Below are 27697 nucleotides of genomic sequence, written 5' to 3'. Positions count from 1 at the left end.
GCTCCACCACTGCAAACATGTTCAAGGAGTTGTCTCCTGAATGTCTGCCAAGTTTCTGTGCTGTTTCGGTGCAATTGTGTCTTTATATATGGGTTTTCCTTATGACCTACTTGCTTGTAACCTACTTGCTACAATTTCCGTAGCCCTCTCCATGTACAAGCATGTACTAGTACTAGTAGATTAATTGTGATTCATCTGCTCCCACTGCTGCCAGAACCAGAACAGCTGCACGTCTGGAGCCAGGGATTTGCTCGGGTTTACAGATTGGTTTTAAGAATTTTCCGTCACATGCAGCAAAGTTCCGTCAATTGACGGTAAAAGCGGGCGCTGGCTAGAGCCGTGAAAGCGTGAAGTTTCTTTTTGAAGTGTGCCGCTCTTCGTCCCTGGGCCTTGTAAACTGCAGGTTTCCTATTTATTCAATAACAAAGTACTAGTACCAGTTTTTCTAGGATTCCAGCTCTGCTGATGATACAAATAGAGTGTGACAAACCAAACAATTTGGTGATGGTGTTGAACTGTTGATATAGCCACTGGCTCGTTCGGCATGTCCGTACCACGGGAGTTGGCAGGACCGCAGCACTGAGGCAATGTCCACATCAGCATGTAGAGTACCTGACGGTGTTTCCTCTTGGGGTTTGACACCGCAGATCCATCTAATCATGGCTCAGTCGCTGCTTCGTAAATTGTTTCTTTAAACATGGTGTTTGCTTATGATTCAACATATCGCTGCTTACAATGTTTGTTTCTGTGCCTGCAGCCTTTATACAACTGTGCAGTCTTCTTCTCCCTCGGAAGTCAGTGCAGAGGAATCTGTTAACCGGAAGCAGCAGACAAAACAGAGATCACAGGTATTCATTTTATATTGTATTTTAATAGTAGAGAATGCAAGAACTGTATATGCATGGTAGTTACAGATTACATTATTCTACATTTGATCCCTACGTATTGATGTTGAAATTTAAAAAAAAAAAAGTACAGTATCAGAAAAAAGCAGTGGGAGCAGATGAATCACAATACCTCTGTTGTCGTCCTTGTTCAAAATGGCACAGATGATCTGATGTGATGTTGAAGAGTATTGTACGATTTTGTGCACCAGTATATATGCGCGCGTACAAGAAAGACTTTGTTGCAGATGTTGTTTTTGGTTTGGGCAGTTTGAAATCATTCTGTTTTGCAGATCTCGTGCTGTAACTAAGTGTAAGTGTGTTGGTCTGAGATACTAGATGTAGTTTACTGTAGAGAGCAGATGGTTGTTTGAAAAATAGTATTTTGTGAAAAGTACACAAGTCTCTCCATAACCGTCTGCCATGATAAAAAAATATGAACCCTCTGAAAATAAAAATGGCCTTCTGTGTCTATCATTGCCCCAAGATATAATACTGTATTTCCATGCGTTAACTGTATCATTTTAAAGATCGGTATCCGTGCTAAACAATATGCTGCAAGTTTTACTGTCGCCATCCCTGATAGTGGCAGAGAGTGGCGGCCATGTTTCGAGCCATGTTTACCGAATCATATCGGATATATTTCTGCCGTTTTAGAGATTTTGTGGCCTCAAAACACATATCACAAGGGAAGTTAAGTTATGATTTTTGTAACATGTCTTCTGTGAACAAAGAATTCTTCCGCAGCACTGCCGATACAACGGATAGTGGTCAGCAATTATTCCCTGTGCACTCTACAGGTTTTTTGATTAGTGTGCTTTGGTTTACGACAGAGACTGTCGAAGTCATTTATATAAAAATTGTATTTTGAAATGTCAATGTCGCGTCTTATTTTCCCATTTACTTTGTAGCGTCATAGCGATATCGACCGGTATGTTACGAGTGCGACCAGGATAATTTTCACAAGGCCGTCAAAGCGGCGGGAAAATCAACGCTGCTAGGCCAAAAAATAGCAAATTAGGAGAAAAATAACAGGGAAATATGGGCAGAAAAACCTTAAGTTAAGATTTTAGAGGGATTCCTGGTTAGCAAAGCCTCAATTTTTCAAAAAAATAATAAACGTATCGTCTAAAATAAGAAAGTACAGTAGAATCCGCTTTACTGTACACCCCATTTGCCTGCGTATTTGGTGCAATTATCCGGCTGGTGCGATTATGCGAAATTGCCCAGCTGGACCGGTAGTACACGGTATCATACAGGAGGTGAGTAGTTTATAAACCTCGATATGCTGTATGAACTTGTTAGTACACATTTAGATGTTAGAAAGCTTTAGTTACTAGTATACAGGTACAGTGCGGTAACACCGTAGATTCCACCTCTTGTTGGGCCACGTTTATGTATCAAAACAATAAATTTCAAATTCTCAGGAAAGACGTCTCAGGACACAGTGAGAGAAATCAGTAAGCCCCAGCAGCAGTATGTGAATATGGCGCTGCCGCGAACCTAGAACCGCCGACAACACCCCGGGCCATGTCATCCTTAATGCGAAATCAAATCCCCGTGAACTTAAATACATGCACAGTAATAAGACAGTGTACAGTTAGAGACCAATCTTTATTGAGTACAGCATGCTGTCTGCCAAAACACAATACCGCCTTTGGCAGGCGTGCGTCTCTTTATTGTGACGACACGCCTGTGACCCGCCCGCTATCAATGTGATTGTCAATGGAGACCACCTTCCTTTGAAGTGAAAACAATTTTAGACATATTGGCGGTATTGTGCCTCTACATAGGCACTTATCGGCTCATTTGTACCGCGTTTGCCGATTTTTAGCGCACCTTTTTAGTTGTCGAGGATTTTTGAAACATTTTGGTGCAGTTATCTGGCATTGGTGACAATGCACCGTGCAGATATGCAAAGTCACTAACAATGCAGTGAATGGGAACTGGTTTGGGATCTTGGGATTCGGTGCAGTTAAATGGAATGTGCGTTTATCCGAGGTGCAATTAAGTGGCTTCTATTGTACCAGGTTAAATTTGAGGCGAAAAAATAAACGTACCAGTACGTTTATTTAAGAGGTGAGAGTAGACAACATTGTTACAATATTGTGGATTGGACTTGATATCAGCAAGTGAATTTGTGATATTCTGTCAATTTTGTTTCCGCACGTACAGTTCTAACATTAGAGTGATAGAATGCATTGTATATGTTTACACCGCATGCTTGTAGTTTCCCCGGATTATTTAAGCCCAAGTCGAGACAAAAATCGGACTGGGTTTGTTGTAGCTACGTGGGTAGAAATATAGCTTTTTGGGTGGTAATGACCGTAATTATGACTGGCGGTCTTGGGAAAAATATGCGCATTAAGAGGGGGTCGTGTTTTCTATCTAGCCAGTTTCTTTACATCACTTCGCCCGTCAATATTTTAGATTTCCGTAGGATGAAACCTGACAAAAACGCCAAAATATTGGCTCTTCCAGTATAAATTTAACGTTTTCCATCCGGTCGGCAGATATCTAGAATATTGCCTTGCAAAGCAGAAATGCTACACATAGTGGAAAACACACCCCTCACTCACGTTCTTGGAGTCTTCAAGATTAAAGTCTTGGCAATCAAGAAAAAATGTCAAGGAAGCCGCCGGAATTCTGCTAAATTTCTACTCAAAAGAATATTGAGCTGAAGCCTGTAACATTTCCACGTTTTTGTGAGGTTTCATTCCACGGAAATCTGAAATATTGCTGATCAAAGCGGTGTAATGCTGCACAGAAAACATGACCCTCCCTCAACTCACATATTTTTCCCTGGCGATGTCGGCATGGTCACGACCGTCAACATTCTGTTCTATCTGTTGTATTTATACCTACGTGTATGTAGCTACAACGATCCCATTCTGAGATGTGTACGTTTTTGTGGGATTTTTTGCTCGGCTTCTTATAGCTTCAAGATTATCCAGGGAAATTACAAGCACGCGGCATAAATGTGCGATGCACTCTATCACAGTGACGTGTGTTCAACAGCCTGTCAGGAACTGTAGAAAACTAGCAGATATTCACAGTTTTACTGATCGATATCACCAAGGAGGACAACAACTTCCCACCGAAAATGACTTGTAGACTCTGCTGTAACCCCCCTGCAGCTGGCTACGGGCATGGGACATATCTACATGTAGATGGAGAAGATGATCAACCGAATATAGTTCATACAAATAAGGTACATTTGTACTTATAAGGGACAAATATTAATAGTCAGTTTTAGATTTAACAGCCAAATAAATCAATCAAATCCAATGAAAGTTAACATCATTTGTTGAAGGTATGAGGTCGTGGGACTCTAGTTTCTGTATGAATTTCTTTTCCCCAGGACTGTCCAGTGTATTTGGTGGACATGACCACTGGAGAGTGTCCTGGAGTTAGTTATCCCACAGCCAAGTCCACCTCAACTAACAAAGGCACAGGACAATCACAGAACCTGCAGGAGACAGCTGGCTCTCCCAGCCCCAGGTACAGGTTACAGGCCATGGTACCCTTACCTTTTACCTGGTGGTGTTATGCCAAGAACATATTTGTTGACTTTATTTTAGCTCCTTAGAAATAATGGTATGAGGACCTGAAATTTGCTGTACCTTCTAGATCCATCCTTGCAAAACTTACATGTAGGCCATAGGCTAGCGCTGGTTCACTGTTAGTTAAATAATACACTTCTGTGCTTTTTTATTCTAATGTCACAGTAGGGATGGAATTGTCCTAGGACAGATTGCAATTGGAGTCTGTCACAGAAGGGGGGCAATCGCCGATTGTACTAGGACAGATTGTGATCGCCGTTTGTCCTAGGACAGACTGCGATCGCAATCTGTCCTAGGACAATCCCCGATTCTACTAGTAGAGATTGCGATCGCAATCTGTCCTAGGACAAACGGCGATTCTAATTGGACGAATTCTGCGATCCCAATCTGTCCTAGGACAAACGGCGATTCTACTTGGACGAATTCTGAAATCGCGATCTGTCCCAGGACAATCGCCGATTCTACTAGTAGAGATCGCGATCGCAATCTGTCCTAGGACAAAAAGCGGTCCAAACTTAATGATGCTAAGATAAAGGAAACAGCAATATTTTTTTATAATCCATGATTTTATTTTTAAATTAGTATTTACAAACTCTGATCAAAACTCAATTGATGCTAAGATAAAGGAAACCAAGATTTTTCTTAGTATTGCTACAAACCTACAATCATTTATTACCAACTACACTCAAGGCTACCATTTATACTCCAGGTACGACACTGGTCTCACTTCAAGTGACAGTCACTTTTTTAATTAAGGCTGCCACACTACATCAATATAGTGTCACATACGCAATACTACCACACTGTGAAATGATATAGGTGTGAAACTGTAGTATCTTGAAACTGAGATTAATATTTTTACACCTGTTTGATCACTTTACAATTGTTATTGTTCTCCTAAAGCCCCTGTCACACTTGTGCGTATATACTAAGTACAGGCCCGCATGAGTTGCGTATTAACATATTTTTGGTTTAGGTTAAGTTTGCAGCCGAAGAAGTAATTTCTTTGGTTTGATAACTAGACTGGTCCACGGTGGGTCAAAGTAGAAAACAACTTCCTCCCCGCAAAATTTACTTAAACCAAAAAAATGTTACTGCGGAAAACTCATTAATATACGCACAAGTGTGACAGGCCCTAAGGTTGTGAATTCAATAGGTGTGAAACTGTGAGTAATATCTTGACACCTCAAAATTTGCATACTGAAACATTGTTGGATCACCTTCTTCCAACTGACATCTTTCACACATCAAAATTTTGTCGCTCAACTTTATCAGAAATTACTTTATCAGAAAACATACTCATTCATCTATTATAAAATATGAAGTAATTCACCTAAAATAGTTAATAATTGTGAAATGTATGTAGTATGCTAAACCTGATTGAAATGTGCAATGATTCATTCTATTTTCCAAAGCATTTCCATCTAATCAGAATGTGTCCAAGTAGAATCGCTGTTTGTCCTAGGACAGATTGCGATCACAATGTCTACTAGTACTAGTAGAATCGGCAATTGTCCTAGAACAGATCGCGATCGCAGTCTGTCCTAGGACAAACGGCAATTGCAATCTGTCCTAGGACAATCGCCGATTGTCCTGAATCGCCATCTCTACTGTGACATATGTCTTATATAGAGGCATGCCTTTTCCTGTGGGGCACTGCAAGCTATTTCAATTCACAGTTATTCATAGCCGACCTGCTCTACTTCACCAGTTTAAGCGTTGGTGTTAGATTGTTGTGAAGCGTAATTGGTACCTTTGATGTTATGTTATCTAAAATGCATCATTTTAAGAGCTATTCAGAAATTATTTGTAGCGCGTGGTCAAATACCAGATTGCCCAAAGGTCATCAATGTTGTGTGGCCTAAGTATTCCCAGCCCCTAGTGGCATGTTGGCTATTGACTAGACATGAGGCATCCTCAATACAGTATGGCACCTGTAAACTACCAAAGATCACTTAGTTAAACCTTAACTTTACAAAGAGACTGAATACAGATAACAAACTTTAGCATGTATTTTTAAACCATGTATATATAGGGATGAAGACAGAGCAAGTCCAGACCAGCCTGTGGCTTCACAAAGTAAAGAGTCAGCATTACCAAGGTGGGCCTCATCATCACAGTCTTAGTGGAATATGTGTGATGATGATGATGTGTATATCCTGACATACAAAAGCCACCATCTTCTACATATATGATGGAACATTTGACACTCAGGTTGGCATGAGGAAAGTCAATTTCATAAGACTTTTAAGACCAATGATCATAATGATGTAATGATGATAACAAGCTTAAGGGGACAGGGCAAATGTTACTGATGAAAAATTGTTATTTTGCTAATTCATAATGAATAGATTATAATCTTACATTTTTAAAACTATCATGATTGGAGTTCAACAATACTGGAAAAAGGTGAATAACTAGCTAGCTCTTGGTGTTGGTTTTGAAGACTTGGGAATTTTATATCTAGTACAGTATATAGCATACAGTACATACATACTGGAGAAACTTTGTAGACGCTTCAACTCGTTAGAGTATGATTATGTATGTACATGTATGTACTTATGTATAGCATGCATTCAAGCTGTATAAGTTTGATGTAATATGTGCCTTATGTAAATGTAGCACATATTAACCCCATATGTGTAATAATGAATCTTCTACTAAGTTCTAGATTTCTGAGAAACACACATGTTGCATGTAAGCGTACATTTGTGTGTCTGGCTGACCAGTTATTACCCCTGAGACCAGTACCAGTTGATCCAGAAACACTGAAGAATCCTCAGTACATGTACATGATGATTACACGTTTGTATGATATTTGGGAATCATGATGCATGTTTGTGATATACTAACTGTTAGATGTTGTTGTTGGTTGTGCTGTAGCCCAGCGGGTGAGGCTGTAGATGACCATGCTGAGCCGGTTCCTGTGAGTCAGCACACAGAAGAACCAGTCCCCACCACTGATCAGGAGCACACAGAAGACTCCGTCAAACCTGACATTAAACCACTGAAGGATTCTCAACCTCAAGTATGGGCAAAGCCTTCAGTTGGACTTCTCAAGCTTTAGCAAAGTCAAGTTTTTCTATTTTTTCTCCCATATAAATTAAGTACTACTAGACAGTATAGTGTTTGTAATATGCTAGATCTCATTCTATAGAGTAGACTATAGTAAAGGATAAAACAGGAGTCAAGTTAGGACAGTGATAACAAGGCTGGTAATATGCCCTCTAGATTATTGAATTTCTTATTTCCATGTTATCTCCCAAATGACTACAAATATCAAAGAGATTCTGAAGAAATTGTGTATTTCCTAGGATGTCGACACACCTAGTGATGGGGAAGCTGCTGGGACAGTCCAGCCTTCTGAAGTATCGAAGGGTAGTGATGAAGAAGAAGCTGATGCTGATGTGACTAAATCAAAATCAATAGGGGATGATGCCATTCCTAAATCTGAGAAGAAAATGGCTGTTGATGAGGAGCATCCAGATGTGGATCTGGCCACACAGGAGGAGACATCAGTGACTGGTACAGGGGATAGTACGCAGGAGCAGAGAAAATCAGAGACTGGTACAATTTCTATGTATTGATGAAGGTTTTTTCATTTTAGTCTACCTTTGTTATCATTCTGCTCATTTATTGTAATTTTATGATTGCTATTTTATGTCGGAATTTTACCCCCAGGAATTATTGAAGCAGAGGATAGTGGTGTGGAGGAGAAGACAGAAGTGACTGGTACGGAGGACAGTGCTGACAGGCAGGAGACAGACGTGACTGGTACAGAGGAGCAGACAGAAGTGACTGGTACGGAGGACAGTCCTGACAGGCAGGAGACAGACGTGACTGGTACAGAGGAGCAGACACAAGTGACTGGTACAGAGGAGCAGACAGAAGTGACTGGTACAGAGGATAGTGCTGAGGAGGAGGATTTGGTGGCACACAAGGAAGACGACATGCCTTCATTTGATGAGTGGAAGAAAAGGATGCTGGAACAGGAGGAGAGGGAAAAAAAGCAGAACAGCAATGGTTAGTGTCTAGTATACACAGGGTAAAAATATATATAAACTTCCTGACCCTTTGTCCATCAGGTGCTCTTTCAAAAATGGTGTTTTTTAATTATTCTTTTTCTAAAAATGCACAAAGTCATACACATTGCATGTAGGGGCTGGCTGCATTGCGACAGATTTTCTGAAATACATGTAACGTACTGATTTAGTCAGGGGGTGTCCCTGTGGTGTAGTGGTCTGCGCTTCTGTTACTTGCCACATCTGGTTCGAATTACTTGGAACCAGAAGACCCGAGTTCAACTCCCGGGTAGGACACCTCTGGACAAGAGGCGCATTGAGTCATACCAAAGACTTGATAGAAATGGTACATACTAATGAAACAGTATGGAAGTTAAACACACATCACTGCCAGTGAACTAGCCCCCTGCTGCAGTGATTGCACCACAGTGTGGTCCAGGGCTATGAAACAGAGATGGGCACCACCCTATACACCTTATGGTGTGGGAGGATTTTAACTAACTGATGTAGTCACAGACAGGCAACACGTTTCTACCTGACAAATGAAAGGCACTGTATGTTAGAACTGGCATCTTCAACACTCTATTGTTGAAAACAACTTCAGAATATGATGAATCATCATACTAACGAGTGTATCTGTGTCACTGATGATGAGCTAGACAGTGTGTTATGCTATACATGTACTGCAGATACTGACTTCACCAGGTTGTTATACTGACTATACATGTCCAGATACAGACTGACTTCACCAGGTTGTTATACTGACTATACATGTCCAGATACAGACTGACTTCACCAGGTTGTTATACTGACTATACATGTCCAGATACAGACTGACTTCACCAGGTTGTTATACTGACTATACATGTCCAGATACAGACTGACTTCACCAGGTTGTTATACTGACTATACATGTCCAGATACAGACTGACTTCACCAGGTTGTTATACAGACTATACATGTACAGATACAGACTGACTTCACCAGGTTGTTATACGCTACATTTACAGATACAGACTGACTTCACCAGGTCGTTATACGCTACATTTACAGATGCAGACTGACTTCACCAGGTTGTTATACAGACTATACATGTACAGATACAGACTGACTTCACCAGGTTGTTATACGCTACATTTACAGATGCAGACTGACTTCACCAGGTTGTTATATAGACTATACATATACAGATACAGACTGACTTCAGTCTGTATCCAGGTCGTTATACGCTACATGTACAGATACAGACTGACTTCACCAGGTCGTTATACGCTACATGTACAGGATAGAATCAAGCTGCCGGAGAGATTTTATTATATGATAAATGTGAAGATGTACACTGACTGTAATGATATATTTGCTCCCATGCTAGGTCAATCCAGACAATCTGTGTCCACTCAGGGGCTGAAGACTCAGAAGGGCAGACATAACTATGGGTCAGTGGAGTGTGGAGCCAAGATCCTGTCTGCCAACAGAGAAGTACAAGTCAGTACCTGAACGTGGCAGTCAGTATGCAGAATAAGTTAACAAATGGAATGTCATTCATCCTTTTAAAGGGAAATCAATATGTTTTAAATTGGTGTAAGACACAATGCTAATCATGAAAAACAATAGAGATATGATAACCAAACTCAAATATCTAAACTTGTCTTTGTTATGAAATGTCAGATATCTTCATACTTATTTTCCCTGAGGCGGCAACCATTGAGCAAGCATTTAACAACCAAAAATAGTTGATAGTTCAAACAGCTTTCTTTGATGGAGGAAGTGTATTCTGTAAGTTTTGTGTGACTTGTTGTATTCCATAAGTTTTGGGTGTCTTATTGTCTGTTTACATCAATGGATCATATTGAAGTATAAAGTAATACAAATGTCATACCAATCCAATAATTGCGGTCACTCAATGGTCTCCATCCATTGGAAAGGGGACCTATAGAAACACAACTGTATGTAACTTGCTTGTCTTTGTTGCACACCATACAGCACTCGTCTTCTGTGCTAGTGGAAAATAAGGATATGTACATGTTAAACCCCTGCAGTGCCAAGATTTGGTGAGTACTATGTACGCTGGGCAATGATATTCAATTTGGTTCTTTGTTTTAGAAGTAGTCGTTGCACCTATTTTTGATACATTAGTCCAGGAGGAGATTTTCAAAAGAGGCCTAGAAATTGACATTCGTAGGACACCCTTTATATATTTAGTCCACAATCATAGAATGATAGCTTGATGTCCCTTGATCATTTTAAGGTATGTTGTTCTATGGTCCAGGTGGGACATCATGGTTCCAGGGCTCTTTATGCAAATTTATGCAAATGAGGCAATTAAGCCATGAATTGAAAAGAAAACAGCATAACTTGTTGGATACCTGTCCGAATGACATCAAACTTAGAGAAAGTCACAAGCAACAGGAGAGTGTTCCTTTTTGGAACCTTGAAAGTGTCTGGCATGTTTCTATGGCAACCGTTGCTAAGGAAAAGATACTTCCATAGCAACGGAAAGGTTTATAGTATTATACAGCCTTTTAAAGTGTGTTAAATTAATTGATTTGTGAAACAATTGTTATATTGCATAACAAAAGCTGTTGTAATTAATTTTCAATGAAACTAGAATTTGATTCGATCTAATTTACCCACGATGCTTTGTATGCACTATACTTATAGTGTATTGGATTTCTGCAAATTTGTACCAAATATAAAAGCATACATGTAACTTCTGTAATACTTCACCAAATGACATCACACTTGAAGAAAGTCAAAATCAGAGGAAGACTGCTTATTTTTTACCCTTGAAAGTGTCTGGTTTCCATGGCAACCGTTGCTAGGGAAAATATACATCCATAGCAACACATGACCTAAGGCATTACACAGGCTTTAAAAGTGAGTCGAATCGATTAATTTATGAAACAATGGTTGTATTTTACAGCAGATTCAGTTGAAACAGGTTTTAAGAAAAGAAAAATCCAATTTAATTTACATTTTATGTACCTCTTACTATATTATAATACGCATACAATAAGGTCTCCATGTGGATTTGGCCCTGATTGAAAATAAGCATTGTAACATATATAGTACTACTCGTGGGTGAATTTTTATTTCCTAAGCATTGGATGCTATGGAAACAATTGCTAAGGAAACTTGTAACAATCTTAAATGGAAATACATACTATGGTTCCCAGAGCTTGATAATTAGATCTTGTCAACTAACATTAGTCCTCATTTACATGTCAATCAATCTCAGACATATCTATTCACATCCAAACATTGTAGAACACCAAAGCAACAGTAATGTTATATTCATGTTTGCTACAAAGAAGCTTACATTTCAATGATAAAGCTGGAGCAGCATAATTACAATTTATAAACAAACAAATAAATGCATCATTTGTAATCAAGGAATTGAGTAGTGCCCTTCATGTAGACTCATGAAGCATGATGGGGAATCATCCCTTAAGTGATGCCGCGCCGCGTGCCTGCGAAGCTGGTGTGTTAAGCCGAATGGCGGTTATACCGGCTATATAGATACAGATACAGAAGTATTGGTTCCTTAGGGATAATTGCTGAAGTTCCTGGTCAAGTTTTTAGTCAACGCAATAGTAGAATTAAGTTGATAACGATGGAAATTGAGGAACAACTATTCACAAGTATGCCGCAAATATTATTTTCATGATTGGATCTAGATTTCCTAATAGCGCACGGTCCTTTTTATAGATGTTAAGTATGGGTTTCAGTGGGATGATTGACTAAGATCAAAGTCCATTTTTGACCCAATGCAAGTGGAAAATAAAGTTTCTGAGGCTATAAGCTAGCAAACAAATATCCAGTAACACATTGCATAAGTGATATTCAAGCCCAACCCACGATTTCTTAAAAGCACCCCAGTTGAGGTTTGTCCAAGGGTTGTTCGCGATACGACATGTTACATCTGGTTGTGATTTATATGGAGGGTACTGCGGGAGTTATCATGATACTGAAGCTGTATGATGCGAGTTATGCAACTGCTGCCTAGGTCAAGTTCAATGTCAAGTTGCATTACAATTGCGTTTTTGGATTCACAAAAGTATCATTAGTACAACCAGCACACTCTACTCTGAAGTTGAGTATGGCTTTAAGTAAATGAGCAGGGGCAGGGTCACATGACATCATCGCATGCATTTCGGACTGCCATTGTTAAAACCTTCAGCTATTGTTAGCTCACTGGCTAGGATAGCTCTGACTTTGCTTGAAAGCAGTGTTTCCAAATCAATGTTTGGTGGTTGGCTCTCGCAATTTGATCCTGGATGCTGTTGATGGTTAAAGGCATTGCTTTACTGCACTAGCGCTTCCGTGGAGAATATCGAATACTTCACATAATCTGCGGTACTACTCTCTGCCATCTCTAGTACGAAAATCATCCCCACACCAAATGACAGGTCATTTGGCTTTCACATAAGGAAATTCAGAATCACTTCACACTTCACACTGTTTGGAAAAAGAAACGGCCAGCATCATAACGGTGTACACTATCTGAGGTATAGGTAGTGCACGGGAAAAAATTAAAAAATGGTTTCAAGGGACTGAGTTTGAGTTCACATTAGATTGACAACATGACATTACACTGAAAATTGATTATGGATACATCTTCTGCCCCAATTTTTTGTGTTCTGTGGGGTAGTGTGCATCTGTATGGTCAGGTTTCAGTTTGGATTGGGATTTAACTAATAAAAAAAGATAAAAGTGGGTATCTCACAGGACTGCACCTGTTTGTGCCAAACTGCGTCGGGCGTTTGCAAACTGATTAATACAGGCTTTAATTGGCGCCAATTTGCTGTCTGAAGTTGCGATTGTTTTAGATCTTCAAAATTCGCTTTTTAATTTTTATGCGATTTCCAATAATCTGCGGATTAATACGCAAGGGAAACTTGGCACAAACTTGCAAAGTTATCACAATCAATGCATTGAATGGTTGTAGGGCTGGGTTTAGGGCAAGCCACCACAGTGCGAACCTCTTCCAAAATTCGCTCATACTTCTTCTTGTAACTTATTATACACTTCAAGTGACGCACTTCACTCCCCAAGCGATGTTGGAGGAAATACAGTATTTGGCAGGGTGAAAAAATGGTTTGACACTGGTTTAAAGTGAATCACCGTACGCGTGTACAGTGGACAGACGGGAAATAGCTATGGTCACATGTAGATTTAGTACATTAAAGACAAGCAGAGACATTTCCATCTAATTATTTCACGTCCCGACTCCATATCTTCTGTCTAAGGACAATATATTTGTAGTGGTTTACAAAAAAGAGACTACTATAACAGATAGAAACCTTTAACATACACTGTGTTCATTGCTTTGATATTGTTTCTATACTTCTATACCATGTACGACTGTCTAGCATGCACTTAAGTTCATTAATTTGCAATGACGCAGGAACCCAAAATAATACATTTTTGGCATTAAAATAGCAACAACTTTCAATATGTCTTTGGAACCCCATGCCAAATTGTAGTTATTTACTTTAGATACCGATTGAAGGCATAAGAGCCATAAATATACATTTTAGTCAATCAAAAATTCTGCTGTAAAATACAATAAGTGTTTCATGAGTCAATTAATCTATTTCACTTTTAATGATCAAATAAGACTCTTAACCTCCCTGTTGCTATGGAAGTTTATTTCCCCTGGCAACTATTGCCATAGAAACACGCCATGCACCTTCGAGGGTCAGCAGGAATGCTTAGGAAATGAAAATTCACCCACGAGTAGTACTATATATGTTACAATGCCTTATACATGTATGTTACAATGCTTATTTTCAATCAGGGCCAAATCCACATGGAGACCTTATTGTATGCGTATTATAATATATTAAGAGGTACATAAAATGTACATTAAATTGGATTTTTCTTTTCTTAAAATCTGTTTCAAGTGAACCTGCTGTACAACCATTGTTTCATACATTAATGGATTCGACTCACTTTTAAAGCCTGTGTAATGCCTTAGGTCATGTGTTGCTATGGATGTATATTTTCCCTAGCAACGGTTGCCATGGAAACCAGACACTTTCAAGGGTAAAAAAATAAGCAGTCTTCTGTCGATTTTGACTTTCTTCAAGTGTGATGTCATTTGATGAAGTATTACAGAAGTTACATGTATGCTTTTATATTTGGTACAAATTTGCAGAAATCTAATACACTATAAGTATAGTGTATACAAAGCATCGTGGGTAAGTTAGATCGAATCAAATTCTAGTTTCATTGAAAATTAATGTCAACAACTTTTGTTGTGCATTATAACAATTGTTTCATAAATCAATTAATTTAACACACTTTAAAAGGCTGTATCTGTACTATAAACCTTTCCGTTGCTATGGAAGTATCTTTTCCTTAGCAACGGTTGCCATAGAAACATGCCAGACACTTTCAAGGTTCCAAAAAGGAACACTCTCCTGTTGCTTGTGACTTTCTCCAAGTTTGATGTCATTCGGACAGGTATCCAACAAGTTATGCTGTTTTCTTTTCAATTCATGGCTTAATTGCCTCATTTGCATAAATTTGCATAAAGAGCCCTGGAACCATGATGTCCCACCTGGACCATAGAACAACATACCTTAAAATGATCAAGGGACATCAAGCTATCATTCTATGATAGTGGACTAAATATATAAAGGGTGTCCTACGAGACCATTTTTTTTCAGGTATCTCCTCCTGGACTACATGTATATATATTAATGGACATTATGTGTTGAACTCCCTACAGGTTTATAGTGGAGCTTTGTGAGCCCATTCAGCTGAAACAGATCGACATCGCCAACTTTGAACTGTTCTCCTCCGTGCCAGAGTCTTTTAAGGTCTCAACATCAGAAAGGTGAGTTCTGGCAGAAATAAACTGTCAGACTTGCTATTGTTGTTGTACAGGCCAGTCAGGCACTTTATGTAGCACTGAACTTACACCTGCATGCACACTATTTAATCAATAAACATCAGGGTGGGGGCTACAGGTATGAGACTTTACCTCAGGATCAAATTTATCTGTCATACACACATGTATGACTCAATCTGTATCCAACGGCAACAAATACAAAACATGGAGGAATTTTCTCACATTGGAAAATTTAGTGGTGAACAAGGGAAGCAAGACCTTTGCTTTCACAGGTAAAAATGTACATCCTGTATGTGGGATAACTCATTTGCATTCATGATCATGGGCAGATTCATTGTCAACCATGGTACAACATTTGTTAAAGAGGAATTCAGCTGGGTCTAACTATGCATCATTTTGCAGCAAATGACTTGGTAATGTTTTATGACTTAGCTGGCACTGTAAGATATGCATGATAAAACCACTGTCACTTTAATGCCTAAGTAAGTCGACAGTTACTTATTCTGTATCATCAGGTACCCAGCCCGAGAGTGGCAACTCCTTGGTACATTACACATGACGAATGAGAGAAGCATCCAGTCTTTTCCACTTGATGAGAAACTCTTCAATAAGTACCTAAAGGTTGGTGTCGTTCTACATTCTCATGGTGTTGCGTGGCGTGTTGGGGGGTGTTTGGTCCAGAACCCAGAGGTCCTCGGTTTGTATCCCCAGACATGCCCCGACATTGTGCCCTTGGAAAACGCTCCTTACACAAATTTCCTCACTTCACTCAGGTGAAAATGAGTAGTACCTAGCTTCAATTTTATGATAGGGACTAGTGGATCTAAACCCGAGTTTAGGTTTAGGTTCGGACTCGAGTCCAGAGGTTTAGGTTCTGGTCCGGACTTTCAAGTCCGGACCTGAACAATAATTTTGGAATATTTTTTCGTGTTACATGTAAAATTGCATATTGGCAGATATTTTACATGTAATTTGAAAACTATATATACGGAATTGTATACAGTCAGTAATTAACACAAAAGTTCAGTTATAAACACAAAAACAGCAATGTTTTAATATTTTTCTTGTGCAAATTTCACGATTTAAGGAAGGTTTAAGATGGTTTAAAACAAAAAGGAGTGTATGAGTGAGAGAATTTTTTTTCAAGTCCGGACTTGTTTCCAGACGTTTAGGTTTTTTTGGACTTGAGGGCTGACGTCACTGTTGAGTTGCGCAGTGGCGTGCAAAAATTGCGAACACAAATTGGGTCCTTACACTAAACTTTTGAAACCCCTTTTTTTTCTTGAAAATTTTGGTCCATTTTGGATTCTTTTGGGCTAGAAGGAACAGGTAGGGTCTAAGCTTTCCCAGTTTGGTCAAAATTTGTATGTTTCAGTCGTTTATTTGGTGTCAGGAGATATCTTTGTGGTTTGGTTTCACATGCTCCGAGTGGACTCTTCCAGGCTGGGAGTAGGTCAAAGTTGACGGTTGTTTTCGTCTGTCAGCTGTTACGAGAGAACGAGCTGGTCAACTGTCTATTTTCTTTGCATGATTCTAAAGTAGACAGATGTGGCTTTCTGGTGCATAAGAATTTTGGGGGCTTGCAATGAAGGTGAATCCTTTTCTGAGCCCTTGTTTTAGTGCTTTAAAGCATTACTGCCTATGGGCAAGTCTATCTCTTGTATCTGCCCTTGAACCTAAACGTTTTACAAGTCCGGAACCGGTCCGGCCGGACCGATCCGCACCATTAATAGGGACGTCCCTCAAATAGAACGTTAAATTGATGTCCTGTGTTTGAGGAGAGCCACTCTTCAAGCACTTAAGATAGCCACCACACTTTGTACTTAATATCAAAAAGAGTCCTTCCCGGTGTGAGTGGATCAAAGAAACCTGCCCGGATATGCAGCTTGTACAATACAAACCCAGGGTGTTATGACAAGAGGCGGTTTACTGCAATACAAACAACATAGTGATAGCGATGCCGTACGAAACTTAAGGTTGCAAGTTGTCATTTATGTTTGTTTGTGGGTAGTTTAGACCTGTTGCATTAAGATACACATTGATGTACACCCATTATTGAACAATGCACCATAAAAAGATGTTCATACTTCTGACAGGAGATTTTTTACCATCAGGTAAGTCAAATGTAGATGTTGATTGTTAATGGGAATGATGTCATAGTGAACACGGCACCCAGTTCAGAAACAGGCACCACGGTTTGCAAAAAATACTTTGGAAAAGCTATGAATATGGTTATCATTATTGTAATAATATGATTTTATAATGATATTCACATCTTGCGATTGACAAAGAATGTAATCATGATAATTAACCACTGATTTCATATCAAAGAGAGAAGTAGTTAAACAGATGTCCTATCTTTTCAGGTGGAAATGTTGTCTCACTATGGCAGTGAACATTACTGCCCTTTGAGTTTGTTTAGGTAGGTACAATTCCTTGTTTATAATGGCCTTATACGTTATCCTTGTCAGTCAAACTGCATGTTATTGTGTAACCTTTTTATTTCTGAGAAATGGTGTATGCTGGGTCACAATTTGGCTCTGTTGCATTTGTGTGAATATGTTGCATTGGTGTGAACAGCTGTTAAATTCCACCTCTTAATTTTGACAGTATTTCTGAAACATTATTTGAAAACATTCAATTTGATGAATTGATGTTGCCTGACTGTAAAGTTGCAGCTGACGTGTGTGGTGTGTTGGATGTACAGAGTCTTTGGTACCAGCTGACGTGTGTGTGAATCAGTGTGTGGTGTGTTGGATGTACAGAGTCTTTGGTACCAGCTGACGTGTGTGTGAATCAGTGTGTGGTGTGTTGGATGTACAGAGTCTTTGGTACCAGCTGACGTGTGTGTGAATCAGTGTGTGGTGTGTTGGATGTACAGAGTCTTTGGTGACGTGTGTGTGAATCAGTGTGTGGTGTGTTGGATGTACAGAGTCTTTGGTACCAGCTGACGTGTGTGTGAATCAGTGTGTGGTGTGTTGGATGTACAGAGTCTTTGGTACCAGCATGGAAGAGGAGATAGAGGAGACAGAGCAGCACTCTGAGACTGTTGTGGATCCTGAGGATGACTTGTTCCCAGATGAGTCGGTCCCGCTGTCCCCTGACTCCAACCTGTTTGGCAGTGCCAAAGGTAAGAGACTCCCCTGCACCAGTCCAACCAAGTTCATGATGATCATGTTGTGATAATAGTCTTTAACAGCGTAGGTTTTAGTCACCATCAGTCTGAGACTAATTACAAACTACATCTGAAGAGTTCCACGACCGCATACCTTCGTCAAATACTCATCACTTGGGTCTTGTTTCCCCCCTGTTGTTATCACCACACTAAGTATATATTGCCACTCAAATAGATATCACTTCACTGGCCACAATGTAAGCTTTTTTAAATTCAATGCACATGTTTTTTTTTTAATCAGAGAAAAAATTGAGTGGTAAATCTGAGAAAAGAGAAGATAGAATGGTATTGAGGCTAAAGAACTTGCTATGCAGCAGGCCAACATTTGAGGACAATATGCGATGATATGAGTAAGGAAGGAAGGATATCCCATCAGCTGGAGTCTGTAGGCTTAATGATTGTTATTGTCACACCTTCCTTACAGATGCAGTTTTGAATATTGTGAAGCAAGCTGCAAAGGTGTTTACTGGTCCTTCAGACGGCATGGCCTCTACAGAACCTCATGAAGCAAAAGGAAAAGTTTCAGTGGAGAAAACCTTTCTTGAACCAACGCTGGAGTACCCTGAACCTTGTCTGGGTAAGTAAGAAAAGAATCAGACTTCGAACCCTGCCTGAGAGGAGCACAGTTTCTACATTAAGTCAGCTTTGACCCTCTCCAGACCAGGAGCTCAATTACTTGAGAAAATTTGTGTGTGGACTGTCAAGTTGAGAGATCATGAACCGCATGGTCGGCAAGATCTGGTCAGATTCATGAGTTCAACAGCTGCACCACCAACACTGCATGAACAGGTGCAGATTGAAAACTTTTAGAGTGGTTTGGAGAGAGTGAGAGCCCCTAGTAAGTATCCTGAACTCTTGGTTCAATATTATAGGAGAACCAAACCTTGAGTATTTGAACCCTGTCCCTGTAGTTAAGTACATCATGTACATGGAACTCAAATTTAGCTGTTACATCATCATCATTATCATGACTCGCCTCCATATGGTAAGGCTGTCACACAGGTATTGAGTTATTGACAAAGTTGATATGTTTGTGGAAGTTATAATTATCTAACTTCGCCAAGTCCTTGCATAATTTTCATAACTAAGTCTTGGTCCACACAAGGGCCTTTCATCAACAGTGGCTAGAGTCCATCATCAATCAAAGATATTGTACAGTGTACTCAGTCTGTTGTATTTGAGATGTGGACACATGTACAGGTTGTATTGGCTGTTTGTATACTTGTGTTCCAATGATAACTGAGGGTTTACTTGAATGTATACTCAGTTTTAAGAACACTACTGACGAGTCCTAGTTTAAATATCATCAGACTAATCTGGTGGGCTGTGTCTGTGTGCCGTTGGTGACTTGGGAACGGCAATGTCATCTGATTCAGCAAAGTCACTGATGTGGCTTTTGTTGTTTCTGAAATGACTACCAGTGTCCTATACTGTAGACAGTGTCTTGATTGTTGACATCTTCATTAGGCAGCGTATTAGTAAACCCCTAGAAAACAGAAAAAAACCTAGAGTACTGAGTCAGGCCTAACTATATGGGAGCAGCATCCACAGAGACAATAACACAGCTTATGTCAGTGTGAAGTACATGTGTAGGTACAGACTCCCAAATCTGGAGTAAGCTAGCTGCCAAGTGAACCAATGGTCAGTCCATTATGATATTGCCACATTTTCCATGCTGACACAAGTTCTCCTTCTAAATTTCAGACATTAACAGAACAGTGAATGTGTCAGTACCAGACCATGACGGTCCTGGGAAGGAGAGCAGAAGCATCCAGCCTACTCCCACCAGCACTGCACACTCCACAGGCAAACAGTACGGCTGCTGTTCGGTCTTATTCTTAGATAGAAAAACACCCTTCATACATGTCAGGCAAACTGGTTGTATCGTTTATCAAATATTGTTATTATTTCAAATCAAATTTGTGCAATATGTACACAAGTGGCAAGAAAGTGTCTTCTGAGTAAAACTTTTGATTTCCATTTTGTTAACTAATCTGCCCATCACACATTTGTACCTAGAGTAGATGTACATTGAACTCTGTCCTAACACTACATTTTGTACGTCGGAGGCTCGGTAGTCATTTTCACTTGAGCCAAGTGCATTTCCCAAGGGCAAAATACAGAAAACGTTTGAATCTAGACGCTCTATCCATTACACCACACAAGAACTTTTGTTTCTAGACCGAGAACATTAATTTGTTTCTAGGCCCAAACACTCTACCTGGTAATCATTACGCTACACAATGCCACAGAAAATTACATTAAAAGTTGTTTCAACTTAAGATCAGCATTTTACTAGATCTTCAGTTAAGATTTAAGTCATGTAAATTTGAAACTGATTCAGATTGCCTTATATTTAGTTCAGAGATATCTGAGGACCAAACACCACCATTGTCTTCTCTACCACTGGATCCCTCTTTGCAAGAAGACACCGACTCTGTTCAGGACAAAAACTCCATTCAACCAACTGTCAGTCTTGTAGACAACACGGAGGACAGAAGAGCGGATCTGAAGACACCAGCTCATCCTGCGGATGAGAAGTTGTCAGAAGGGATCGTTACCCTGGTGGAGTCAGGTATTGTGGAGGGCAGTACCCCGCAGGACAGACAGGGGGCAGTCAGCAAACAGTGTCAAACTTGTAGTGAACTTCAGGCTGTGCAGAAGTGTCAAGGGAATGCTTGGTGTTTGTTCCACCAGCTCATCCTGCAAACCTCATGTGAAGAAGAGCAGCAGATCTCCACACCTCCAACAGATCAGCTGATCATTGTAACAGATACACAAGATGATGAGGGAACATCATTAACCTCAAATGTTGTTGAACCTAGCAAGAATGATGAAGATGGGGACATCAGTATTAAATCCAAACAGAGTGTGAAAATTGAGCCCTCTGCTGCTGGCACAGACCAGGTCCTGACTGACCCCACTGATGATAAAGGTTCACTTCCTGTCATCTCAGACAATAACATGGTGGCTGTACCTGAAGCAGACACAGACATGTCCACCACATCTCCCACCTTACAGCATGGACATGACAGCAGTACCAGTCCAGGAGGTGTTGATGGTGGGGAGGATCAGCTCCAGACCTCCAGCACCCCGGCTCCACTGGAGGGGAGTGAGAGAACATCAGCTGTGCAGGAGGAAGACTCCAGCATTACTACACCCACTACAGAAGGCACCGGTGCAGACGGCAGTGAAACCCCAGTGGCAGACAGCGCTCTAGGTCAGACTGAGTCAGAAACTCCTGGAAGTATATCTGATGCTGGTTCTTCTCTGAATGGGGGGACAAAACAAACACATGTACATGATAAAGATAGTGCACAGGTTGAAGATGCTGCACAGTTAAAAGATGATATTGTCACAAGTGCAAATCCAATCCAAGATTCTCAGGACCCCAGCCTGCCGGAGCCAGCCCCTGCAGCTGTACAGAATGGAAGCATGGATGGTCTGGATAAGCAGACCAAGAACACGTCGGACTTCTATGCTGAAAAGAATGAGAATAGCACGAGTGCTCAGCACATTTCACATGGAGGCCACACAGGCAAGGAGTCTGTGATCATGAGACTGAACAACAGGATCAAGGCTCTGGAGCTGAACATGTCTCTGAGCAGCCGGTACCTGGAGGAGCTGAGTCAGAGGTGAGAGCTGCTACATCAAATCAGGAAGGTCAATTTTGTGTAGGTTGTATCACAAGATCATTACCATATGATACTCTGTCCTGAAAGAAAAACAAGAAAATTAGTTTTTGGTAATGTACATGTCATTACTTCCAACTTTTTTTCATGTTAACCTTGGTCTTGTGGGACCCTTATATAATATGGGTGGCACATTACAGAGCCTGTACGTGGGTCCCTTATATGTACGGGTTGGGGGTATTATTCACACCGCAGCGAAATGCACCGAATGCGAAACGTAACTATGCCCCAGCAGTGCAGAAAAAATCAAGGGAAAATGACCTGATCAAGAAATCAAATTGATGAATTGCGTAAAAAACGGCAGCAGGACAAGGGTTAAACAGCTGTGAGCAGCCAGAGTTGACGTACACTACTGTTTCCTACACAAGTGGTTATAAGTTGACTTTTTGACTGATGATTTTTGTTGTTGTACTCAGGTACCGTAAGCAGATGGATGAGATGCAGAAAGCCTTCAACAAAACCATTTCCAAACTAACCAACAACTCCAGAAAGGCTGAGGAGAGGGTGAGATGTTTTATCATGTTTATTCATTCAGAGCTGTGTTTGTGTTAGAGATGTATGTTGAAAACCTAAATGTTTACCTGTTCAGCAGATTGTTTTGTTTGTTTGTTTGTTTATTTATCATTATACTGTGGGATTTGGGCCATGAGGTGTTTCAGATGACCAAGCCTAGCTCATGGATACGTGGTTGTGCATTTTTGTACTTGATTCTTATAGTCCGGCTCAGATTGACCTGAAGTTATGATTTTATGCTGAATGTTTGATTTTGTTGCTCCTGCCTCAACAAGATGTAGATATGGAAGGTTTCAGCTGGAAAGCCGCTGGTGAACCCTGTCTGTGCTAATCAATGATTGTTTTTGACAGGATATTCGTCAGCAGGAAATCATTGCAAACCTGGCGGCCAGCATCACCAACCTGACAGCTGACATCCAAACTCTCAACACTGACAGAGACAGCCTACATAGGAAGGTGGGCCTGTACAATGTACCATGATTGTTGACTTTGTTTAGGGGAGCCTGTGGACAGGACTTGAACAGTACATTTTCATGTTACTTTGTTACCTTTCGGTCCAATATCATGTAATACTACATGATTGTACAAGAACTTGGGACACAAAAACTTTGAAACTTTAGATATCTCTTTATCATGAGCATTGCTTCTTATTTGAAAGCTTGTTTATTTCTATTTACCTTTATACCCCATTTGTAATGGTCATGCATCCGCAGGGTTAGCATCATGGCCGATTGTTTGGGAGGATCAATTCTTATACCTTAGTGTCAAATTATACAAATAAACAAGACAAATTCAGTTGGCAATTCAACACAAAACAATAGTCAGAACTCAGAAGACTCTGTAGCAGACAAAAGAAGCATTAACAGCAGCAAAAATCTGCATAAAAGAATATAAGATGTACATGTCCATGTAGTGTAATACTCACTGAGTGCATTGGACATTTCAAGGTGTTCTGTATTAAAAGTTAGGAGACTGTTTATAAGAGTATATCTGGCACTGTAGATTGCAAATGATGCACAAGTTTTCAATGGAAATTTGGGTAGCTGGTACCTGCCTACATGGGCAGCTGGGTGCTCAGCCAACGATGCAAACTTCATTTCAAAGGGAAGTAAAAAAATGACACAACTGACAGATATAGACTTAGTACATTAATGATCAAGGCTAGCTTCAACAACCAGCAGACCACACACAATGTCATGTACATATACATGTATATGGAGGGAGATTGTTAACTTCAAGCTTTCCTGTTTTCCTTTTGCTCTTCAGGTCATAGAAAGACACATTTTCCTGATGGTAGTGGAGGTACTGTGCCTAGCCGTGGTGTTTATGGTTTGTATCCACACACGACCTGCACACAGAACACCGCTGGTCAACAGTCAGGAGGGAAGGGTTCAGGAACATCTACAGGACAGCTACACAACACGGACACAGGACCTGTCTCCACGCAGATCAGGTACCAGTTTGTATGCTAGATTCTGTGGTGATTGGGAGGATCAACTGTTACATGATGTCTAGTCTTATGAATACGTGAGCATGTGTTCATATCAATGTCCACACATCAGTGTTCTTAAGTTGTTTACATCAGGTCTGGGTGCTGTGTGACCAGAGACTGACACAATCTCCTTTTGTCTTTGCGTACAGATGGTGAAGCAGACAAGTTTGTTATTGTGGAACCACAGTGTAATAGACAGATGAAGGTAAGGATATTCCACCAGTGGAAAAGTTATCAGGCAGCGCTGTGATGTCATAGACTTTAAAAGTGGGATTATCTGCGTCTGTACAGCTATTGTTGTGATCTCTCCGTTCTCTGCTGATTTTGTTGTTGCTGTCCTGTCCTGGTGGCTCCTGATCTCAACAACATCCCACACAGCAGCAGTCACTTTGTACCAGTCACTGGGGCATTGTTCATTCCGAGTAGAGAGAGTAGACAAATTAGTACCATTGTTAATCTCAGTCTTGAAACAAATAAGGAAAATGTTTGTTTTACAGGTACAGTAATAACTGTGCCATACAAAAGGATGAAAAAATAGATTACTGTATTCCAACATAATTGAGTACCTTTTTTTTTACTTTGTGATCTAAACTCAAAGTTTGGAAACTTGAGTTTGATTGATCTTATCAGTGTAGTTGTTATGATTATGCTTTATGCCATTATGATGATTTTGTTTATCTCTTTAACAACTGAGTGCAACTGTAGGATGCTTCAATGATTCAGGTGCAAAACACAGATGATGATCATGATGTTCCATTTGACTCTAATGTTATTAATACATGTGAAATCATTTGGCATAAGGAAAAATTAAGTACATTTTGGAGACATATTTTTCAGAGAAATTTGGCAATTTTTATTTCTGACCAACCCATTTAATCAGTGATAGTGCTCATTTCATAATGATTTTGTGATAAGGACAAAATACACAGTCATCATTTTAAAGGGAATTAGATAAGCTTTTCAAGACATGATAATGATAAACAAAATAAGTTTCCCAACTTTTCTGGGTTTCGAACTCAAGACTTCTTGATCCAGAGGTAGGGTCACTAACCACTGGACCCAGCACACTACACTTCGAAGCAGATAGATTTTTTTATATTTTACATTTATTCTGGCAAAATAAAGAAGTTTCAGTCATAATAATTGATGGCTTAATGCTGCTTTACCCTGATCTTTTAGGGCACAGATGGCACAAAGAAGAAACGGTCCAAGAAAAAACAGCGGTACCAGGGTTTAAGGAACACCTCCTCCACACCTAATCTAGCAGAGCAGCTGACGGGGCATCAGGAGGTGGCCGCTGGAGTGAACATGAGCGCTGCGGGACTTTTGTTCAGTTCTAGTACTGCTGAGGACGGACGGTCTTTCAGCAGCAGTAGAGACAGTAAGTGTCGCCCACAGACTGCGGAGACTCCACAGAACACGGCACATCAGCGTGGTGTCACGCGCTCAACACTACAGACTACCCAGCGGTGTCAGCAGCCTGCAGGCCTGAAACATGGCAGCAGTGAACATGGTCAAAACTGCCAGGAACCAGCCATGGAGGTTTTCTTGTGCTGTGGCAAAACTCGTACTTCAGTGCACTAGTCGACAAAGAACAAAGAATCAGTCTGTGTGCTGAAATCCACAGAGAATTGAACATCTAGAAGGACAATCAATCATTATATACATTCTCATACTATCATTTTCTTACAACATATGAAATATCTAGGTGTAGAAAAAATACATCACCCCAAATGTTTGCAACCTTAGATGAATTTGAAGGACTAGGTTGTAAGGGTGGTATAACCCCGTCGACTGATGATGAATGAAGGTTGTAAGTATAGGTCAGTGTACTCCCAATGTAGAGTCAAGCTGGAAGGTTGCTGGCTAAGTCTGACATTTTGAGAATATCAGCCCCAAATGTAAGGATCTGCTGTCATTGCATGTTTGTGATATGTACCAAAGATGGAGGGCAGGCAGTATGATCAAAGATGAACAAATCTGATTTTGGACCTAGGTTGCTAACTGGGCAAGCTGTAAAGAAATAGCTACCTGTATTTTACACTCGAAATTGTACAGTCTACATGTTGAATGAGAAGTGTTCATTTTGATTGGACATGTAAGGTCAGACAGATTCATCAGCTTGGTAAACTAATAAATACAGATGATGAAATTGAAACTTCTGCTGTAGACAATTCTGTTCCAGGTAAACTGATAGACACTTTATTCTGTTCCCTTTTGTCATTGGTGGTTGATGAAGGCTGGAGAGTAGTGCAAGGTCATCATGATAAACAACACTCAGCCAACTGTCATTCCATATTTGTATTCTATTCTTCATAAGACAGTACAGCACATACTATTGCTCAAAGAAGATTGTCATGTACATTCATGTGCATATGTCACTGTCATGTGCAGTCAGGAACATACAAATGGTAAGAACTCTTATTGTGTTTAGATTGGTGTTACTCAAGATAAACAAATGCTTGTTATTGAATATTATATATCAATCAGTGATGTAAGATGCATACTCTATTGGCAATTCAATTAAAAAGACGTCTAAGAGAAAAGATGCAGAAAGGTAATGCAATGGTTTGCCAATGTTTCAATGGATTATACAGATTCTACTATAACAAATGATTTTCTGTTATGTGCTGTTAGGTGATTCAGGTAAACAAATTAGATACCTTCAATGAGCTCAAAGGCTTGTTATGTGAACATGGCAGCCAGTTCAAAACCTGACACCAAAGCTTGTGAAAAATGTTCTTTTGAGAAGCAAACAAAGCTAATGTTAAATACATTGTATATTTCAACTGTATATAATCACAATGATTAAGCATTGTTTGCTTCTTTAAAGAATGTTTTTGCTTGGTGTGGAGCCTATTCAAATACACAATTTGCAATGCAAAATACACCATGGTAAATAGTATTCATCATGGACATGTATGTTTGTGAGTGGATGGTGGTCAGTACCAAGGACAGATATGTTTGTGAAGAGATAGTGACAGATATGTTTATGAGTGGATAGTGTTCAGTACCAAGAACTGTTTGTGAATGGGCAGTGACGGAAATGTTTTTGAGTGGATTCTGTCCAGCATCAAGAAAAGGTTTGTGAGTGGATAGTGTTTAGTACCAAGGGCAGGTATGTTTGTGAAGAGATAGTGACAGATATGTTTATGAGTGGATAGTGTTTTGTACCAAGGGCAGGTATGTTTGTGAAGAGATATTGACAGATATGTTTGTGAGTGGATAGTGTTTAGTACCAAGGACAGGTATGTTTGTGAAGAGATAGTGACAGATATGTTTATGAGTGGATAGTGTTTAGTACCAAGGACAGGTATGTTTGTGAAGAGATAGTGACAGATATGTTTGTGAGTGGATAGTGTTTAGTACCAAGGACAGGTATGTTTGTGAAGAGATAGTGACAGATATGTTTATGAGTGGATAGTGTTTTGTACCAAGGGCAGGTATGTTTGTGAAGAGATATTGACAGATATGTTTGTTAGTGGATAGTGTTTAGT

The 27697-nt window shown here is 40.0% G+C and overlaps 1 protein-coding gene and 1 long non-coding RNA gene across 2 annotated transcripts in view; both read left to right on the top strand.

Moving 5' to 3' along the window:
* LOC136441197 (SUN domain-containing ossification factor-like) overlaps window positions 1-26358 on the top strand; it is a 30079-nt gene extending 3721 nt beyond the window's left edge. Inside the window, exons 2-21 of the mRNA XM_066437336.1 lie at window positions 758-848; window positions 4246-4385; window positions 6483-6548; window positions 7331-7475; window positions 7762-8014; window positions 8129-8470; window positions 9842-9954; window positions 10453-10520; window positions 15206-15313; window positions 15844-15949; window positions 17695-17750; window positions 18319-18458; window positions 18928-19080; window positions 20208-20316; window positions 20864-22138; window positions 22612-22699; window positions 23060-23164; window positions 23975-24161; window positions 24350-24405; window positions 25380-26358. Coding sequence (XP_066293433.1) covers window positions 758-848; window positions 4246-4385; window positions 6483-6548; window positions 7331-7475; window positions 7762-8014; window positions 8129-8470; window positions 9842-9954; window positions 10453-10520; window positions 15206-15313; window positions 15844-15949; window positions 17695-17750; window positions 18319-18458; window positions 18928-19080; window positions 20208-20316; window positions 20864-22138; window positions 22612-22699; window positions 23060-23164; window positions 23975-24161; window positions 24350-24405; window positions 25380-25784 — 4006 coding nt within the window. The 3' untranslated portion in view covers window positions 25785-26358. The remainder of the gene's footprint in view (window positions 1-757; window positions 849-4245; window positions 4386-6482; window positions 6549-7330; window positions 7476-7761; window positions 8015-8128; window positions 8471-9841; window positions 9955-10452; window positions 10521-15205; window positions 15314-15843; window positions 15950-17694; window positions 17751-18318; window positions 18459-18927; window positions 19081-20207; window positions 20317-20863; window positions 22139-22611; window positions 22700-23059; window positions 23165-23974; window positions 24162-24349; window positions 24406-25379) is intronic.
* A 131-nt stretch (window positions 26359-26489) lies between these two features.
* Window positions 26490-27347, top strand: LOC136441198 (uncharacterized). Its single transcript, XR_010756867.1, has 2 exons — window positions 26490-27119; window positions 27185-27347. It is a non-coding gene; the product is annotated as an uncharacterized lncRNA (long non-coding RNA).
* Window positions 27348-27697: the final 350 nt, after the last annotated feature.

Source organism: Branchiostoma lanceolatum, chromosome 9, assembly GCF_035083965.1.
Source record: "Branchiostoma lanceolatum isolate klBraLanc5 chromosome 9, klBraLanc5.hap2, whole genome shotgun sequence".
NCBI lineage: Eukaryota > Metazoa > Chordata > Leptocardii > Amphioxiformes > Branchiostomatidae > Branchiostoma > Branchiostoma lanceolatum.
This window is presented reverse-complemented; position numbering and strand designations above follow the sequence as displayed.